We start from the raw sequence: 20,824 nt of genomic DNA on the forward strand, positions 1-20,824 counted from the left end.
GCTAAATGTAACATAGACTCACACATCCACCTGACACTTGCATGCAGGTCTATAAATAACAGTTTTCTACTAATCTTCAGATAAAATAACAACAAACACATTTTTGGCATAAACCTTTTATGCCATTATTGTTTTTTGTAACATATATTAATATCAAAGACAGAGGTTATAATTAAATGACAACCCACATTTAAATAAATTATATCTCAATGCCTCATTTTTATACTCATGTTCTGTGCACTGACATTGCAGTTAACCCATGTTTGACTTTTCAGGACAGTGGAGGGGAGCTCTGGTAGAGGATTGTTCAGTTCAACAGGGTAGCCTACACCAGTGGTTCCCAACTCTGGTCCTGGAATACCCCCAACAGCACATATTTTTGTTGTAGCCCCGGACAAACATACCTGATTCAACTCATTGAGGGCCTGATGATTAGTTGACAAGCTAAATCAGGTGTGCTTGTCCGGGACTACAATAAAAATGTCTGCTGTTGGAGGGACTGGAGGACCGGAGTTGGGAACCACTGGCCTACACAACAGTGTTGTTATCTGATACAGACAGTTTAACCGATGGCTATGTGCTGACCAGAAGGGCTATGCTCAGTCAGTCAGGTCACAAGGTTTAGTCATGACCTATGACCACTTGATGTGGCAAGATTCACTTTCCAGTGAATGAAGTTGTTCCCATTTCTTCTAAAATGTTGACTGAACCGGATAATACTCAGTCAGAAATGTGTGGTTTCTGATGAGTTGAGAATGCCAGACGGACCCTTAAATAATTGCCAGTTAGTGGTGTTCGCCCTTTCCAGAGAATATATTCACAGAGCCTTCTGTCCAAATGGAAAAAATAGATTAAGGCCGGGATTCAATTTCTCCACAATGCACGTTTTAAAAGCAATATTCCTGTGTTCACGGAGACCACATTCATGGTAAACGCTGCATATGTTGGCTTAATCCGAAATTACCTTAAATGGCGCATTGTCCAAATCCTCGATTGGCTACTCTGCTTTCCCACCTGTCAGTGGGCTTATTTTGACCCTGGATAGTTGATCCCAAATCTATTTACCTGTCTGGGCAGCAAATCATATCTAAGCATGCCACTGACAAGTTGCCCTGAGCCTGCAGAGAAAACTGATGGGAACAAGACTGATGTTTCTTTCGCCAGTTGTTTGAGTTTGACAATGTCTACATTGTTATTATAAACAGCGTTAAATGTGTGTAAAAATTGGGTAATCAAGAGAGTCAACATCACAAGGGAAGGATGTGTCAAATTCCAAATAAATTTGTAACATTGAAATTCATAGCTGAAATATTAATCATATTACAAGAAAAAAGGTAGTCAGTTCTATGAGCCAATGATGGCAAACGCATAGTCGTTCAGTTAAAGCAGTAGTTGATCAAGAAGTGGTTGCTTAAGTAGTATATCAGATGAATGGACACCATAAGCCCTTTAAACTAACCACAGTCCATCAGGTGTTCATTTTCATGATATTTCAGCTAGAATATTCCAGATACAGTAGCTCTTTAAAAACAAAAGTGACTTTCTCTTCAGTGCTTTTCAACTAGAGGTCCTAGTTACTGTATCTGTTATCAAAAACAATTTTAATTCAAACTTTCTTCTTGCCAGAATGGTCAGCTTGACTGCACTCCATCATCACTCCTCAGAGATCCATAGCATGTTCTCAGTAGGCTGACTGGATAAAACCATCTAGAAGAAAATCAATCCCATAATATGTTAAACAACTACATTGCACATCTATGCCCCGTATATGGCAATGAAAAGTACTGTATTTGGTTTCAACTCACCCGTTGAATCCACAGGTTAAACTTCTGTTGATTTTCCTATTGCAACCATTTCTTTGCCCTGTGAAGAAAGTATTGGCTATCAGTTTTCTTTGATCTTCATAGAGATGGAATATACTAAATGTAACTAAATTCATCCATTTGAAAATGTACAGTGTAATTATTATGAAGGTTTACAATTAGGTCCAATTACTGGCTTGATCACATCAATTCACCACACCTTTTGCAGGCTCTGAGGAGCAGCCAGCGCTGGTGGTTTGGGAGCGATGGAGGGCTTCTTCCTGATGGTAGCAGGTGAGCTGTTCTTCCTGAGACTGGGTGCTGCTGTTCTCTGGGTGACATGGGACTGGAAACTCTGGGACGTGACTGATGACGAGTCCTCCACCTCTCCACCAATGGCAGAGAGGCAGCTGCGCTCCGAGCTGATGAACACACTGGCACTCTCACCCGACGACTCTGTGCAGCCCACTGGAATATCAACAGGTATGTAGATATGGCATCACTCAGGTTTAGACACATGCTTGCACATATCAAGAGTAAAATACTGTATGTCTGTTAGTTTCAGTCATGTACCATCCAAGAACAAGAAAACTCACTGAGATTAAGGTTTTGTTTCTGGTGATTATGATGATTACTGAGATCCTCTTCCGTCACCGTCACAGTCGCCGGGAAAGAATAGACCATATGATTGGTCTCCCCACCTTGTGTCTGGTTACCAGGGTAACGAACCGGAGGTAATGAACCTCGTCCAGAGGAGGAAGATGAGTGGCTGCAGGAGGTAGAGGCACTACTGCCTGAACCAATGGAGTTGGGCCGGAGAAATTCAAGATCTGTTTGTGGACAAGACGGCACCAGGGCTGACCAAGCAAAGAGACAATTCAGTCAGTGAGTACATTACACATTTGTGTTGTCAGTTCATGGGTATGGGACTTGGGACTTGGCTGTGGACTTTATACCTCTTCCTAGCAGGACACAGTTGACGGTCCTCTCACAGATTGCTGCCTCGCTAGGCTGGATGTCCATGAAAGGTTTCCTCCCCATCCCATTGAACACCCTCTCCTGCATCCGCAGCTCTACAACACACCAAACACCCTTTAACACACTTTACCAAAACATCAATATGATGTATTTGTTAACAATTGCACCCCCTAAAGAAAATCTATCAATAATTACAGACACAGAGGTCGGCTAGAGGAACAAACAAATATCGTCTATGACTTAAAAATCACATTTGAAGTAGACAGTTGATAAAAGACCATGAATAGTGATTGACAGGGCATATACAGAATGGAGGATTAACCTCTGCTGTAGGCAGCTTGTTCCCAGAGAATCTGCTCCAGGTCTCTGGTCCAGGACCTCTTCACCTCTGCCCTGTCAGCCTTCAGAGTGTACGTGTCCTGGGACTTCCTCCTCCGGACCCAGATCTCAAAACACAGACCACTCTCTCCAGAGTTATGTGTCATCCCGATATCAGACGTCTAGACAGAAACAGAAGTGAAAGAAAGGCTAAAGAAAGAAAGACTAAATAAACACTGCTTTCTGTTACCAATTTCAACATAAGGGCTGGATGATTTGGTCTTTGTTTAGCAAATATAAAGGCCTGTAAGATTGCAATGAAAACAATACTACAAATGTATTCTGAAAATGGGGTGTTTTACGGTTGTTCACAAAAAAAAAAAAGAATGTTGTATACACACTTTGAAAGATTGTTTGTAGATGTACACATCATTGCCCACATCTGTCTTCTTGGTCTTGCTGAAGAGAATGAGATCCTGGAAGAGGAAGATACGACGGAAGCACTTCTTCTTTCTGAAGAACACGATGAACTCATCCTGGCGAATCAGCTGGCCCTGCTCCTTCAGATTCACCTGGAGGGGGAGGAGTAGAGAAAAAGACAACCATGTTTATTCCTGAAAATCCTTGATACTGTTTATACAATAATAGGTGATCATTTCCTTATACGCCCCCATTAACCCCCCATTTAGACAGCTGTTCATAAGTTACACATTATTTTGGAGATGGATGGTAAACTTACATCACAGTCCTGGATGGCGTCCATGGTGAGGAGGTCATTGCTATGTCGCATCTGGAAGCGGACCACATCGACTGCAGCCTGGAGCTCTTCCCTGTCCCTGTCTCTCTGAGGCCCACACACCCCCAGCATGTCCTGCAGAAGCAGGCTGTACTTACTGATCCTCTGGATGGGCCTCAGCAGGTAGGAGGACAGGTCCATGTGGTCCCCCAGCTCCTGCTGCTTCCTCTGGGGTGGGAGGAGACGGCACAGAGAATTGATCACAGGAGGGATGGAGAGAGCATTGATAGGAATTGACCATTGATCTTTGACACTGAGTATTGATGGGAGTGCCTCACCTTGAAGATGTCATGGCGATGGTGAAGGATTAAGGCGTCTGACTGAGGCTTGTTCTTGCTGTAGAGAGCATAAAGGCCTAAACTGTCTCTCTGCATATAGAGGGGAGAGTTTACAGCACAACAGGAATATTCAAGGTATCAAATTCAGTAGCAAATTCAACAAATCAACAGAGTTATAGAACTCAAGCTTAAATTTTGAATTAAGAGACATGAGCAGGCAAACTGTAACTCACGTGTCTTAGGAAGCAGCGAGCCACTCCTAAGGGTTCTGTCTGACAGGCCTCCAGCTCCCTGAGGAAGAAATGGCTGTGGAAGTCATACAGTTTCTCCAGGTTTCCAAATATCACTCCACGTTTGCCCCGCAGGTCCTGAGGCACGTCAGTCCTCTCCAGCAGTGGGAGGTAGTGCGTCAGGATGTAGCCCAGGGAGCGCACATACTCCCTCTCTGTTAACAGCAGCTCCTCCATGATCCTCTGCAGCTTCCTACAGAGATATAAAGTTACACCAACAACACAGCCAAACACAAGCTCTCATGTTCAGTCCAAAGAAGTATGTAATGTACCTGTGTCACTTCAGTGCAAGCTTAGAGACAGGAAAAAAATAGATGAAGCACAGAAGGATAAAAATACATTGAGTCGTTCTAAGGTGAAGGTCTTGCTCGATTAGTAACTTACATTACACTGCCAGCGTTCTCCTCTGGACTTCCTAGAGATGTTGTTCCCTTACACCTCCTCACTGATGAGCTAGTATTCCCCTCTCGGCCACTACAGGACTCCGCTGAGCAGAAGCTGCCATGCCGTGAGATCTGGAACTTTTGAGCGGCCTGCAGGATCCGGCAGGAGGGTTGCCCGTGGGAGCAGGATGGTGTCTGGACCCGAGCCTCAGACTGACTGGACATGGCGGTCGCACACGAGTCCTCGCTCATGGACCGGCCCAGGTCCCCACGTTGCCACGGGAACCACTCACAGCCCACCGTCTGTGAGTCTGCAAGGGTGGCGGCCTCTCCGCTCCTTCCTCGACAGGCCTCTCTCCTGCTGGGCTCCCTCTCCGCTATCCTAATGGATTTGATGTTGGGAGAGGCCTGCACAGTGGTGGCCTTTGACCCTTTACAAGGTCTGTTATTCTCATACTTGAAGTTGATATTACAGCAGGTCACAGAGTTGTTCCTGCTCTCCAAGGTCCCATGATACCTTCCCACCATAGAGCCTGTTGGGGGATTGTACCAGTGTGGTGGACCAGGTCTGGGCAGTAACAGAGCTCTATCATGATGAGTCACTGTCTGAGCCGTGGCCTGATCCTCACCAGGTCTATGTTGTTCTTGCCAGGGGCCTGTGTTCCTCAAGGCCCTCTCCACATCCTGCAGTCTCTCCTCCAGTTGCTGTCTGACCTCCTGACACTTGAGCCAGGCTACGTTCCACACCCGCATGCCCCTGGAGCCCCTCAGAGCACACGCCTGGGCCTTCACCTCCTGGAAGCGCTCTGGGGAGAACTGGACAAAGCTCTCCTGGTACATCTGGAGTGTAGAGACATCATCCGTCTCTGGGTGTCTGCCAACCTGCTCCTGGTCCAGGTATTGTCTGCAGTTTTTGGCCAGCTCAGTAGCCTAGAAGAAAGAGGCAGAATACCTATTCAAAAACCCCGAAAGAGGCACTGAGAGGTGATAGTCATTCAAGTTTCATTACTTTTTCCTATATCCCTACAACATGTCAACATCAATATGATATGCTGTATAAAAAGACGTAAACAGCAATTGTGGAACAACTCATCCCACCAACCTGTTCACAGAAGTTGCACACAGAGACCATAGTCTCCAGCTCACTGCGGCACCTATCCGCCCGTGAGAGGAAGTCAGCCAGACCAGACTTGAAAGTGCACACCATGGTCCTGAACACCTCAGTCTCAGGGTATGGAGATGGGCCCTGGATCTTCTCTGCCTCTGTCAACAGGGCCATAACCTGGTGCTTCTGCTCCTAAAAGATAGTAACAGACAAATTAAATAAGTGGATTCCAATGAAACAAGTAGGAAACAGTGTCACCACTTTGCCTGGTGTGGTGGAGAGAGAGTGAATGGAGAAAGTCAGACTTACATTGGCTTCAGAGAGGAATACACTGAAACTCTGGAGAGTATGCGCAACTCTTTCTCTGGAGTCCTCCACCGATTCTGCCTCCAGCAACAGCCGTTCCCCTTCGGCATCAAACCATTCCCTGATCTACATGAGGAGGAGGAGCATCATTATTTTATACTCCAAAACATGGCTTAGTCATATAGTCAATTAGTTATTATCATGCCATCGTTCTTACAAGAACAGCCCCTGGATGAACCTTACATAATGGGTATACAGTATGCATATGAGGAGCCTCTGAATGTACCTTAGAGAAGTGGCCCTCCATTTCTCTGAGTTGGAGCAGGTATTCAAGGTGCTCCAGGGACATGTTGGATCTTTGCACCAGCACATGGGCCTGCTCCTCTACATGGTTGTACATACAGGTCACAGAGTCTACAGCATCACTGCACAGAGAGGTCAGAGGTCAAGGGAATAATACATTGATAATCATTTTGTGAAGGAGCCTCTCAATTGGCCCAGCCATACTAAACAGTGACAGTCAGTATACCTGTAATCCTCATAGTGAGAGTATCTGAGGTCACTCTCCCTCCTCAGCCTTGCCAGCATGGCTCCGCCCTCCCTTTGCAGAGCGACCAACCGGTTGTCCTCCAGAACATCCTTCATCAGTGTTCTCTGTTCTAGAATACACCTCTGTACATCCTGCCACACATGGAGAGAAGGGTTTCAGGATAATAAGAACCTCAGTCCAATCCAACATGTTTTCAGTAATACAGTGTCGTCACGGTCAAGGTTAAATTCATTACCTGCACTTTGTCAATCTTACGACCTCCCTCTAGTTTCCTGATGGCCCTCAGTAGCAAACCTGAAGCCTCCTGGAGATCTGACATGAAGGGATGAAGTTTCTGAAAGACAATTGTACTGTTCATCAGACATCAAAGCACAACAACAAACAACAGTTCTCTAGTGTCTGTCTATTGCTCTAACTGTCCCAGTCAGTCCTAGTGGCTGTAGGGCAGGGTTGCCCTCTAGGGGTCTACCTGATGGAGCTGCAGTCAGTCCTAGTGGCTGTAAGGCAGGGTGCCCTCTAGGGGTCTACCTGATGGAGCTGCAGTCAGTCCTAGTGGCTGTAAGGCAGGGTGCCCTCTAGGGGTCTACCTGATGGAGCTGCAGTCAGTCCTAGTGGCTGTAAGGCAGGGTGCCCTCTAGGGGTCTACCTGATGGAGCTGCAGTCAGTCCTAGTGGCTGTAAGGCAGGGTGCCCTCTAGGGGTCTACCTGATGGAGCTGCAGTCAGTCCTAGTGGCTGTAAGGCAGGGTGCCCTCTAGGGGTCTACCTGATGGAGCTGCAGTCAGTCCTAGTGGCTGTAGGGCAGGATGCCCTCTAGGGGTCTACCTGATGGAGCTGCAGTCAGTCCTAGTGGCTGTAGGGCAGGGTGCCCTCTAGGGGTCTACCTGATGGAGCTGCAGTCAGTCCTGGTGGCTGTAAGGCAGGGTGCCCTCTAGGGACCTACCTGATGGAGCTGCAGCCAGTCCTGGTGGCTGTAGGGCAGGGTGCCCTCTAGGCCGTAGGTCAACTGGCTCCCCTCCACCATCTTGTGCAACGCCTTCAGTGATGTCACTACATCAATCTATTTATAGACAGCGAATGGCACAGTCAGTTACATCAGACAGCAATTCTCCCAGAATAAATGCAGTAACTGTTTATGAAATGATAAGCCTGATGGAAATCATTAGAGGAAACCCTTGGTTCAGATCTGACCCGTTGTCCAGGACATTTCTCTGGACGATGGCAGCTCTCTTTCTCCACCAGAATAAGGACACTGTGTACTGCATGGGGAATCTGCTCCTGTAACATAATCAAAATATGAGACCTCACAGCAATAAATAGGTATGAGTAAATGCATTAGCCTATACCTGCAGGTAAAGCTGAGCACAAATCAGGGGAGTGAAGAAAATAATAAATAAAGTTTAGTTGAGTTCAGTGTCATTTTTAGCTAGTTGCTATCCTCTTGTGGTGATTTTGTGTAGTGCTGATACCAATATGACGAGGAAGATGACAAGTCTTTCTTACCTGAAGCATCAACAAGGCCTTATTGAACTGTGATGGAGGTGGATTCTGCCGAGCATCAATAACTAGTGTCATTCCAAGTTCTCTTAGTTCTCTCCTAGAAATTATGAAGATGAAAACAATGAATTAATAATACAATGCAGTGGTTCAGGCTACAGAGAGAGACCAGGGGGTCTCATATTTACCTGATTACAGAGTGGAGGTAGAGCAGGAGTTTGCAGAGTTCCAGACTAGACACTGAAGGAGATCTCCAACCTTCCTGGTCACCGTAAACCTCAACCACCAACCGACCCGTCCTGTCTCTGCCACCTGAGTATGGGAGAGGGGAACGTGAGGATATTTCCCTGGACAGAGATGTCATCCACCTCTGTCTCTAAGGCAAAACATGTAAGGGGGGTTTCCATACCAGTAAGACATGCTATTCCCATCTGGAGGGGGTGAGTGCTGGGTTCTGCTGACTCTGGTGCCTGGACATTAGACCTGGACACAGCATAGTGACCCGGGGGCTGTTGAGTTGTCTCAGGGGGTGGGGCCGGTGGAGGGGTCTGGTGTCCGTGTCTAACAGGCATGGAGGGTTGGCCAGCCTGGGAGACATCTTTAGGGAGGAAGGATGATACAGAGGGATGTAATAAATAATTGTGTTTAAAAAAGGACGCTGGGACTAAACACCTGCTTCTGCAACTGGATCCTGGACTTCCTGACGGGCCGCCCCCAGGTGGTAAGGGTAGGTAACAACACATCTGCCATGCTGATCCTCAACACGGGGGCCCCTCAGCGGTGCGTGCTCAGTCCCCTCCTGTACTCCCTCTTCACCCATGACTGTATGGCCAGGCACGACTCCAACACCATCATTAAGTTTGCCCGACAACACAACAGTGGTAGGCCTGATCACCGACAACGATGAGCCAGCCTATAGGGAGGAGGTCAGAGACCTGTGGTGCCAGGATAACAACATCTCCCTCAATGTGATCAAGACAAAGGAGATGATTTTGGACTACAGGAAAAAGAAGAGGACCGAGCACACCTCATTCTCATCGACGGGGCTGTAGAGGAGCAGGTTGAGATCTTCAAGTTCCTTGGTGTCCACATCACCAACAAACGATCATGGTCCAAACACAACAAGACAGTTGTGAAGAGGGCACGACAAAGCCTATTCCCCCTCAGGAGACTGAAAAGATTTGGCATGGGTCATCAGATCCTCAAAAAGTTCTACAGCTGCACTATCGAGAGCATCCTGACTGGTTGCATCACTGCCTGGTATGGCAACAGAGGGTAGTGCGTACGGCCCAGTACATCACTGGGGCCAAGCTTCCTGCCATCCAGGACCTCGATGTCAGAGGAAAGCCCAAAAAATTGTCAAAGACTCCAGCCACCCTAGTCATAGACTGTTCTCTCTGCTACCGCACAGCAAGCGTTACCGGAGCGCCATGTCTAGGTCCAAAAGGCTTCTTAACAGCTTCTACCCAGAAGCCATAAGACTCCTGAACAGCTAATCAAATGGCTACCCGGACTATTTGCACCCCCCCCACCTCTTTTACGCTGCTGGTACTCTGTTTATTATCTATGCATAGTCACTTTAACTCTACCTACATGTACACTACCAGTCAAAAGTTTGGACACACCTACTCATTTAAGGCTTTTTCTTTATTTTTACTATTTTTTACATTGTATAATAATAGTGAAGACATCAAAACTATGAAATAACACATATGGAATCATGTAATAACCAAAAAAGTGTTAAACAAATCCAAATATATTTTTATTTGAGATTCTTCAAATAGCCACCCTTTGCCTTGATGACAGCTTTGCACACTCTTGGCATTCTCTCAACCAGCTTTATGAGGTAGTCACCTGGAATGCATTTCAATGAACAGGTGTGCCTTCTTAAAAGTTAACTTGTGGAATTTATTTCCTTCTTAATGCGTTTTAGCCAATCAGTTGTGTTGTGACAAGGTAGGAGTGGTATACAGAAGATAGCCCTATTTGGTAAAAGACCAAGTCCATATTATGGCAAGAGCAGCTCAAATAAGCAAAGAGAAATGACAGTGCATCATTACTTTAAGACATGAAGGTCAGTCAATCCAGAACATTTCAAGAACTTTGAAAGTTTCTTCAAGTGCAGTTGCAAAAACCATCAAGCGCTATGATGAAACTGGCTCTCATGAGGACCGCCACAGGAAAGGAAGACCCAGAGTTACCTCTGCTCCAGAGGATAAGATCATTAGAGTTACCAGCCTCAGAAATTGCAGCCCAAATAAATGCTTTACAGAGTTCAAGTAACAGATACATCTCAACATCAACTGTTCAGAGGAGACTGCGTGAATCAGGCCTTCATGGTCGAATTGCTGCAAAGAAACCTCTACTAAAGGACACAAATAATAAGAAGAGACTTGCTTGGGCCAAGAAACACGAGCAAAGGACATAAATCTTTCCTTTGGTCTGATGAGTCCAAATTTGAGATTTTTGGTTCCAACCGGTGTGTCTTTGTGAGACGCAGAGTAGGTGAACGGATGATCTCCGCATGTGGGGTTCCCACCGTGCAGCATGGAGGAGGAGGTGTGATGGTGTGGGGATGCTTTGCTGGTGACATTGTCTGTGATTTATTTAGAATTCAAGGCACACTTAACCAGCATGGCTACCACAGCATTCTGCAGTGATACGCCATCCCATCTGGTTTGCGCTCAGTGGGACTGTCATTTGTTTTTCAACAGGACAATGACCCAAAACACACCTCCAGGCTGTGTAAGGGCTATTTGATCAAGAAGGAGAGTGATGGAGTGCTGCATCAGATGACCTGGCCTCCACAATCCCCCAACCTCAACCCAATTGAGATGTTTTGGGATGAGTTGGACCGCAGAGTGAAGGATAAGCAACCAACAAGTGCTCAGCATATGTGGGAACTCCTTCAAGGCTGTTGGAAAAGCATTCCAGGTGAAGCTGGTTGAGAGAATGCCAAGAGTGTGCAAAGCTGTCATCAAGGCAAAGGGTGGCTACTTTGAAGAATCTAAAATCTAAAATATATTTTGATTTGTTTAACACTTTTTTGGTTACTACATGATTCCATATGTGTTATTTCATAGTTTTGATGTCTTCACGGTTATTCTGCAATGTAGAAAATAGTAAAAATAAAGAAAGACCCTGGAAACTTTTGACCGGTACTGTACATATTACCTCAATTACCTCGACTAACCTGTGCCCCCGCACATTGACTCTGTACCTGTACCCCCTGTATATAGCCTCGCTACTTTTACTGCTGCTCTTTAATTATTTTTTATTTTATTTTTTTACTCATCTATGTTTTACTTAATGCTTATTTTTCTTAAAACTGCATTGTTGTTTAAGGGCTTGTAAGTAAGCATTTCACTGTATGGTCTACACTTGTTGTATTCGGCACATGTGACAAATACAATTTGATTTGATTTGAAATATTACAGAATAACAAACATATTTCATGCTGTAGATCTCTTACCTTTGGGCAGTCTCTGCCTGTTCATCTTTGGGGAAACCAGTCCAAAAGCTGTGGCGTTTTTACATTTCACTACATGTAAGCTAGGAATCATCTCTGTAGATGAGACAATATCCCTCCTAATTTTTCTTCCTTGTATTACTACTTCACAATTCTCTGATGTGTCCACAACAGTGGTCGACAGAGAAGAGGGACATCTCCCATCGTTCTCTATAGTGTCACTCAGGCCTTGTAGAATTCCACTGGATATAGTGTTGCTTTCTCCATACTCCCTACAAGTAACCGTTTTAACAGGGGGAGTCTGGTCATGATGTCCTGGGTCTGGATGGCAGCACTGCTGGGAGACACCAGGACATAGTTCTTTACCCTCTGGTTCCAGCCTCCCCTCACATGGACTAGCCTCCTCCAGAACTGCCAGTGTATTCAGTCTATTGTCTCTCTCAAAGGTAACAGGATTCTGCAGTGCTGAATGGTAAGACTCCCTGTACCGGCACCTGAGCTCCTGTGCTTTGGACACCTGGCCCATTCTCCTCCTCATGCAAGGGGTGCAGGGGGACTCCTCGGAGGACTGGATGGTCCGGCCGCAGTGTGAGGGTTCCCTGACGGGCCAGTTGGGGACCAGGGCTGGGGCCAAGGACGGGGGCAGGGCTGGAGCCAGAGGAACACCAGGCCTGTTAAGTGGAACAGGCCTAAACATGAGCGCTCTGGGGTGTTTGTGACTGTGAGCCCCACTAAGGAGCAATGCTTCTTTCTCTTTAGTGAAATCCACCAAATCTACGTATTCCCCCTCAACCTCAGAGGTGTTGTTGCTGCGGCTGTCCCATGTGTTGGGAGACACCCAGCCTATGGGCTTAGCCACAGGCCCATCCTGATCCACCTTAACCAGCCTGGAGCAGTTACTGTCCACCAGACGCAGCGACACCGCAATGCCATGTTTAGCAGGAGAGATCCTAGTCTCCACAGAGTACGCAGGGGCAGGGTGAGGCAGCATCAATGAGGGCCCGGGCCCTGCCACTACCTCCTGTTGAACAGCAGCCAGGGGAAGAGATGATGAGGCCATAGTTCTGGGTTTATCCACAAACTCAGGAAGAGTCACCTGCGCCCATGGCACCTTCACCATGCCCTGGTCTGTGGAGAGGATACAGTGGCTAAGTGGAGTACCATGGCGTCCTTGGTTGAGCTCCCCTAGCCAGTCCTCAGTGAAGATGCAGGGGTAGGAGGTCTCAGGGATGGGTGTCTCCTCCACCTCCACCTCCTGACCCTGTCCCTCCTCCAGCAGGCTCCAGACCACGATGCGGGCGGCCTGCTCAGAGAAGGGAGCCACCTGCAAGTAGAAATCCCCTGGGCACAGCAATAGGGGGTTGATCGGGGCCAGCTGGATCACCACCTTCTCATGCAGACACAGAGGCCAGCCCTCACAGCGGAACACCACATCAGAGTACTGGGCCTGACGGGAGAAAAGGACAGACATTTCTTTACCATTTAATTTGTCTTTACACTTAGCAGTACAAGACAGAGAGGAGTTGAAGGCAGTTGCAAGCTTTGTAATTGAGCTAACTTTGTTTTGTATAGGTGGTCTTTATTTGAGCCTGTAGGTGTGTATGGTGAACTGTTATGTCTTTTTTTTGTTTAGCTGTGCATCTGTGTTGATGAGTATAGCTCTGATGCTGTTGACTCACACAGGCAGCCTGCTGAACACTCTCAAGGATGTGTTTGGCTGGGATGAGAAAGTCCAGCAGACACTGGAGGGCGTCTCCAAGGTAACGTTCCTCTATTACCTGGAAGAGCTGGCTCAGGACGGTGGGGGCTGTGGCCTCGAAGGGGGGAAAGAGGGCTGAGAGAGTGTTCTGGATGGACCTGTCCAGAGACTCAGTGTTCTATTAACATAAGAGACAGGCCTGAGGTTAGCACAAACAAAAGTTAAAATATTCAACAACAACAAAGAAAATGACCAAGAAAAGCTAGAGATAAAGATTAGATACAGGCAGGAGTTTTTTCCCCACATACAGTACCTTCAGAAAGTATTCATAGCCCTTGACTTATTCCACATTTTGTTGTGTTACAGACTGAATTCAAAATGGATTAAATAGATTTTTATCTCTCACCCATTTACACACAATACACCATAATGACAAAGTGAAAACATGTTTTCGTAAATTCTTGCAATGTTTTTGAAATACAGATATATCTCATTTACATAAGTATTCACACCCCTGAGTCAATACTTTGTAGACACACCTTTGGCAGCGATTACAACTGCGAGTCTTTCTGGGTAAGTCTGTAAGAGCTTTCCACACCTGGATTGTGAAATGCCCATTATTATTTTCAAAATTCTTCAAGCTCTGTCAAATTGGTTGTAGATCATTGCTAGACAACCATTTTCAGGTCTTGCCATAGATTTCCATGTAGATTTCAGTCAAAACTGTAACTCAGCCACTCAGGAACATTCACTGTCTTCTTGGTAAACAACTCCAGTGTCAATTTGGCATTGTGTTTTAGGTTATTGTCATGCTGAAAGGTGAATGAATCTCCCAGTGTCTGGTGGAAAGCAGACTGAACCAGGTTTTCCTCTAGGATTCTGCCTGTGCTTAGCTCTATTCCGTTTCTTTTTTATCCTGAAAACTCCCCAGTCCTTAATGATTACAAGCTTACCCATAACATGATGCAGTCACCACTATGCTTGAAAATATGGAGAGTGGTCCACAGTAATGTGTTGTATTGGATTTGCCCCAAACATAACACTTTATATTCTGGACAAGAAGTGAATTGCTTTGCCACATTTTTTTCAGTATTACTTCAGTGCCTTGTTGCAAACAGGATGCATGTTTTGGAATATTGAAATTCTGTACAGGCTTCCTTATTTTCACTATGTCAATTAGGTTAGTTTTGTGGAGTAACTACAATGTTGTTTTCTCCTATCACAGCCATTAAACCCTGTAACTGTTTTAAAGTCACCATTGGTTTCATGGTGAAATCCCTGAGCGGTTTCCTTCCTCTCTGGCAACTGAGTTAGGAAGGACGCCTGTATCTTTGTAGTGACTGGATGTATTGATACATCATCCAAAGTGTAATTAATAATTTCACAATGCTCAAAGGGATATTCAATGTCTGTTTTTTATTTTTTTACCCATCTACTAATAGGTGCCCTCTTTTGAGAGGCATTGGGAAACCTCCCTGCTCTTTGTGGTTGAATCTGTGTTTGGAATTCACTACTCGGCTGAGGGACCTTACAGATAATTGTATGTGTGGGATACAGAGATGAGGTAGTAATTCAAAAATCATGTTAAACACTATTATTGCACACAGAGGGAATCCATGCAATTTATTATGTGACTTGTCAAGCACATTTTTACTCCTGAACTTATTTAGGCTTGCCATAACAAAGGGTTTGAACACTTATTGACTCAAGACATTTCAGTTCTTTTTTTTCTTTTTTTTGGTAAAAATGTGTAAAAACATAATTCCACTTTGACATTATGGGGTATTGCCAGTGACAAAAAAAATCTCAATTTAATCCATTTTAAATTCAAGCTGTAACACAACAAAATGTGGAATATGTCAAGGGGTGTGAATACTTTCTGATGGCTACGGTATCATATATCGCTGATTTGAAAATCTAAAAGCAGCACTGCATCCCTTCACAAACGCTTTAGTGACGCCTATAAGGTCATAAAACACACAGTCGCCATTGTCTGCTATCCTTTGATCCTGGCATCCTTCAGTATTTTTCCAATAAGATCTCAGACCTCACCTTTTTTCTTCTTCCTTCATACAGAACAATCCAATAACCATTCAGCAGAGACAGATGTTTACAACACGAGGGCAAAGTTGCTGTGGATGTCAGGGTGGCTACAATATCATGTGAGACATTTGAGCAGCATAAGCATCATATAGGCAGAAACCAATTATCCATAAACAGACTGGGGGTCTCTGCTAGAGAAGAGGCCTGGTTTATGGTTTCACATTCTCTCTGACCTCCTCCGTGGTTTCCCATCACCCACTTTTAGGCCCTGCTTAATTTAGCTTTGTGAAGGCCATGCGTCGGCTGTGGGAGGTAAATGTACATGTGCGTGTTTCTCATCTCAATTGAGAGCCTCTGTAGGAGAAAACATTGTTCTATGGTCTCTGGTACAATGTGGTTACAATGCCTTACCAAGTTACATAGACTGATTTCAATATAATTGCAGGGATATAATGACTGGCAAATGTTACTAGACACCACCCTCTTGCTTCAATTATATTTCAACAAAGAGTAGGCATTTCAATAAATATGCAACATTTAATGATGGGTTGATTTTTATCAACAATAGGCTACGTCTGTTTCCTCAATGGGAAAATATGTTGCCTACTTGCATCTCTGTTCAGTTTCTCACAGTGCTTGAAGAGTTTGTTTTGATTAGAGAAATACCACTGTGATCATTCCACTGATCACTCCACAGAAGTCAATGTATCCCAGCTGTGGTGTGGAGGTGGAGGGAGAGTCTGGGCGTATCAGGATGTGACCAGACCGATCCCCTCAGACCTCATCTGGCTAACTAGACTACTTCCTGTCCAGCTCTTAATTAGAACTCCATCTGTTTGTCTATGGTGGTCAGGAGAAAAACCTTTCACCAATCTCTGCACCCAGTAACCCAATCTGCACTCTGACTGCTCGATTTGTATACTTTTATGTAACAGTGACTAGGGTTGCGAAGGGAGGTTATATTACTGGAAACCTTCAAAGTTGACCAGTAAACTACCCACATTTTGATATCTTTCAAGGATTTCATGTTATCTATCACAAAACATCTAGTGGCTCTTTTGGGTACTTCAGATTATAACAGGTGTCTGTAATTATCTCTGGCTCTCTGTGTGGCTTCATCACATGTAAAATATATGAAATAACTAAATACGATGATTTAAAAAAATTAATTGACGAAGCTGTAAAACATTATCCTAAATATCAACTTAGTGAATACTATTGGTGTTTAATATGAGGGGTTTAGCATGAAATACTCATTATATATTTTTTCTACACACTTTTATTTATTTTACTATGTCAGTATGTATTTGTTGTAAATGTTTTGACATCAAACTGGTGACAGTTGTGAAAAAATGCAATAGTTGGAAGAGATGCAGAGTTAATTGAAAAAATTGTCATTGTTGATTAGATGCTTTTTTCATGAATTATGCTATTTACTCTTGAACCATATGGTCTATCTACTAGAAACTCATGAACAATATGGACACATGTTTAAAAAATGTATACTACCTTATATATTAGTGTAAACTACCAAAGTTATGATAGATTGCCATAGATTTTCTGTTAACTACCCAAATTACTGAAGATTTTCCAGTAACTTTGGTAAAGTACCATTAGCTTTGCAACCCTAAGTCTGACACAAGAGACTAGACCTCCTCTAAAACCCCCTCCCAAATCTATGGAAAGGCTAAGGACCAGTTCTGCATACAAAACGACACTCCCTCTTGATCTTTCCAAAGACAACGGTCATTACACCTCTCGCATGACTGGGCCACAGCTCAGAGCCTCAGACCGTTCCAGAGCCAAGTGTAGAGGAGGTGGGATATCACACTGGACTGGGGTCCCCTGTATCCGGTGGTAACACTTGACACCCTCTGAGCCCCCACAGCTCTAGTAAATGTACCCGGAGCAGATCAGTCAGAATTCTGCCACACCCTTTGGGTACACGTCAATGAGCCAACAGTGGTGGGCTCATGATTATTTACAATTGATGATTACTGTAGCTGGGAAACACTTGGGATTTTCATCTTATGAATGTTGGATCATTGTCAAACTCTGCTGCCCCTGAAGGAGATAGAAACACCTGCTTCATGGTCCAGGGAGTTTCTATGAAATATGTGTTTTGTTCTTCATAGTATGAATCTATGGTATGTGATGCAGGGTAGGGCCTGATGTTATGTTGGGTCAATAGAAAATCAGGTCTGGGGCTGACCCATTAGAACATGCCTGTGACCTGAAAACACTTTTCCAGCATCTGTACGGGCCTCTGAATAAAGCCCTTGTGTTATGTCATACTATGGTTGAATGAGTCTTGATCTCCACACATAAAATAGCACTGCAGGGCAGGTTACTTATCAAGGCTTGAAAACAAGCCCTAAGGAAAGGATGACAGGTCATTCATTGGTGGTTTGAAATGAAAAAAAGAGAAGAGCAGCCGAGGGTCTGCAATGTGGGAAAGTGGCAATAGCAGGGCTAGCACTGCCATGACTCATGGTTACTGTTATGTCTGAGCAACGAGAGCACCCTGAGGGTGTAAACAGCAAGCCTGCCTAACGGTCTACTGCTGAGTGCTGACATTCTGCTGAAGTAGGTCCAACACTGGGCACTAAATAAATACACATCCCACACTCAGTCTCTAAAATAAATGGCTTGTTTCAGATTGCAGTTTATGCATTAGGATATCCCAGTGGAGGCAGAGTACATTCTGATATTTCAGAGTTGAACATTTCTCTTCATTAAACAGCTGACCCAAACAACTCATTCTAAGCCGGTGGCCAAGACGCCTTTTAAGTATCCTAAAGTATTTCAGTATGAATTATCTTGTATACAAAATGTCTCTGTAATATGTCCATGGATCATGCTATTTGGCAGAGCATCTGAGCAATTTCTGACACCAATTTAACTTAAAATAGGCAAAAGCTCAATTTCCTGTGTTTACGTCATTAAAAAAAAGAGTTCAACAAATTGGGTGGAGATAATGTCTGGACTCTCCTAGACCAGACTGTCTTTGTGATGTCTGAGGGGCAGCTTTCTGTTGGTCATCAGGAGATAACACTGTCCCGTGAGCCACCCCCAGGATGACTGTACAAACACCACACATCATTCTCAGTGGTCCTCCAGGACAGGCAGGCACAGTTTACCAAACTAGCCTATTACAGTAAGAATCTAAGAGATCACAAATACCACAAATTAATGGTGAACTGGACATCCTTTTGCAGCTGGACCAATAGAGGGTTGCTATAGCATCCAACCCTGTGTATCTTTGGTATCCTACATCCTGGTACATTATTCACATGATTCTATTCAACATTTTATTAGGTGGGTTTGTTCTGTGTGACTGTTTGGTTAGCCTTAATTATATCTTGCTATGGCAACCACTAAACAACAAACACATACTGACTTTTTAGGAATGCCCCAAAATGGAGATTAGGACAAAAGTGTGTATTGTTTAGTTGATATGAGCTGCCTGTCAGTAACCAACCAAGATGCTATGAGTCTGTTCAGTTGAGAAGCTAAGAAGTCGCTACCATGCATCCAAAGGATGAGATTTCAACATAAAGCCACATTACACTCTTAGAAGAAAAGGTGCTATCTAGAACCAAAAAAATGTTATTTGGCTGTCCCCATAGGATAACCCTTTGAAGAACCCTTTTTGGTTCCAGGTAGAACCATTTTGGTTCCAGGTAGAACCCTTTTGGGTTCCATGTAAAACCCTTTCATTTTACATATACATTTTAGTCATTTAGCAGACGCTCTTATTCAGAGCGACTTACAGTTAGTGAATGCATACATTTTCATACATTTTCCACAGAGGGTTCTACATGGAACCCAAAAGAGTTGTACCTGGAACCAAAAAGGGTTCTACCTGGAACCAAAAACCAACTGAGCACACAATGGTTGAATCAACGTTGTGTCCACGTCATTTCAATGAAATTATGTTGAACCAACATGGAATAGACGTTGAATTGACATCTGTGCCCAGTGTGAAGGGTTCTCCTATGAGGACAGCCGAATAACCATTTTGGAACCCTTTTTTCTAACAGTGTAGTTGTATTTAGAAGGCAACTCCTTCAATAAAATATGTGAGTAATTAAGAAAAGTCCAGTCCTGGTCATTATACAGTCCCGGTGGTGGTGAGCATTTAGTCTTACAGAGATGGCAAATAATGCAAACTAACACAGCCAACTGTGAAGAGAAACCCAGCAAGTTTCCTCCTTTGTAACCTCAATCAGCTGTGGTGTTTGGGCTTTGTGCCCAGATTTAGACTAATAACTGTAAATGTACTGGTGTGGTGTTGCAGAAATGAGATTCATATCTGTGATCTAAATAAATCAATGTCCCTGTAACATTGTTTTAATTTACAGGCCAGTTAACAGAAGGGTCTCACTGTCGAATCACTACAGATACTTAATCAGGATCTGTCTAGGTTTAGGGTCTTTTGGGTTCTATAAATGGTTACCCTGAGTGTAGCAGACTGACTGCTGCACATTTACACGCTAATGAAACTGTCCAGGTAAATGTCCGTAAATGTCTGCTTTGACATTGGCTCTTTAAAAACTGTGCTTGTGCCCATAATCATGGAACTAAACTGATAAGCAAGCTATATACACTGAGTATACAAAACATTAAGAACACCTGATCTTTCCATGACATAGACTTAACAGGTAAATCCAGGTGAAAGCTATAATTCCTTATTGATGTCACTTGTTAAATCCACTTCAATCAGTGTAGATGAAGGGGAGGAGACAGGTTAAAGATGGATTTTTAAGCCTTGAGACCATTGAGACATGGATTGTGTGTGTGTAACATTCGGAGGGTGAATGGGCAAGACAAAACATTTAAGTGCCTTTGAACAGGGCATGGTATTAGGTGCCAGGGGCACCAGTTTGTATCATGAACTGCAACGCTGCTGCGTTTTTCCTGCTCAACAGTTTCCTGTGTGTATCAAGAATGGTCCACCACCCAAAGGACATCCAGCCAACTTGACACAACTGTGGGAAGCATTGGCATCAACATTGGCCAGCATCCCTGTGGAACGCTTTCGACACCTTGTAGAATCCTTGCCCTGACTGAGGCTGTTCTGAGGGCAAAAGGGGGTGGGGGTGCAACTCAATTTTAGGAAGGTGTTCCTAATGTTTGGTATACTCAGTGTAATTCAACAGAGAGCAGAATTTAAAGATAACCTCTCCTTGATAACACCTGAACAAAGTCATGATACATGTTCCCTGAAGTAAATGGGCCAGGGGCCCACAAACTGCTCAGGGCAAATATCCTGCATTACACAGCAGAATTTACAGACAGGCATTCAATTA

General features: G+C 44.4%; 1 protein-coding gene across 1 annotated transcript in view; it reads right to left on the reverse strand.

The window, feature by feature from the left end:
* Window positions 1-895: 895 nt before the first annotated feature.
* Window positions 896-20,824, reverse strand: part of LOC121545598 (pleckstrin homology domain-containing family G member 4B) — a 21,311-nt gene continuing 1,382 nt past the window's right edge. Inside the window, exons 2-24 of the mRNA XM_041856262.2 lie at window positions 13,450-13,647; window positions 11,774-13,217; window positions 8,711-8,899; window positions 8,490-8,613; window positions 8,308-8,401; window positions 7,996-8,082; window positions 7,748-7,864; window positions 7,042-7,140; window positions 6,786-6,937; window positions 6,543-6,681; window positions 6,260-6,382; window positions 5,948-6,142; window positions 4,847-5,775; window positions 4,406-4,655; window positions 4,173-4,262; window positions 3,838-4,062; window positions 3,500-3,670; window positions 3,103-3,280; window positions 2,759-2,875; window positions 2,399-2,659; window positions 2,023-2,270; window positions 1,806-1,863; window positions 896-1,707 (exon numbers count right to left, since the gene is read on the reverse strand). Of these exons, the coding sequence (XP_041712196.2) occupies window positions 1,822-1,863; window positions 2,023-2,270; window positions 2,399-2,659; window positions 2,759-2,875; window positions 3,103-3,280; window positions 3,500-3,670; window positions 3,838-4,062; window positions 4,173-4,262; window positions 4,406-4,655; window positions 4,847-5,775; window positions 5,948-6,142; window positions 6,260-6,382; window positions 6,543-6,681; window positions 6,786-6,937; window positions 7,042-7,140; window positions 7,748-7,864; window positions 7,996-8,082; window positions 8,308-8,401; window positions 8,490-8,613; window positions 8,711-8,899; window positions 11,774-13,217; window positions 13,450-13,647 (5,472 nt within the window). The 3' untranslated portion in view covers window positions 896-1,707; window positions 1,806-1,821. The remainder of the gene's footprint in view (window positions 1,708-1,805; window positions 1,864-2,022; window positions 2,271-2,398; window positions 2,660-2,758; window positions 2,876-3,102; window positions 3,281-3,499; window positions 3,671-3,837; window positions 4,063-4,172; window positions 4,263-4,405; window positions 4,656-4,846; window positions 5,776-5,947; window positions 6,143-6,259; window positions 6,383-6,542; window positions 6,682-6,785; window positions 6,938-7,041; window positions 7,141-7,747; window positions 7,865-7,995; window positions 8,083-8,307; window positions 8,402-8,489; window positions 8,614-8,710; window positions 8,900-11,773; window positions 13,218-13,449; window positions 13,648-20,824) is intronic.

Source organism: Coregonus clupeaformis, chromosome 30 (genome assembly GCF_020615455.1).
Source record: "Coregonus clupeaformis isolate EN_2021a chromosome 30, ASM2061545v1, whole genome shotgun sequence".
NCBI lineage: Eukaryota > Metazoa > Chordata > Actinopteri > Salmoniformes > Salmonidae > Coregonus > Coregonus clupeaformis.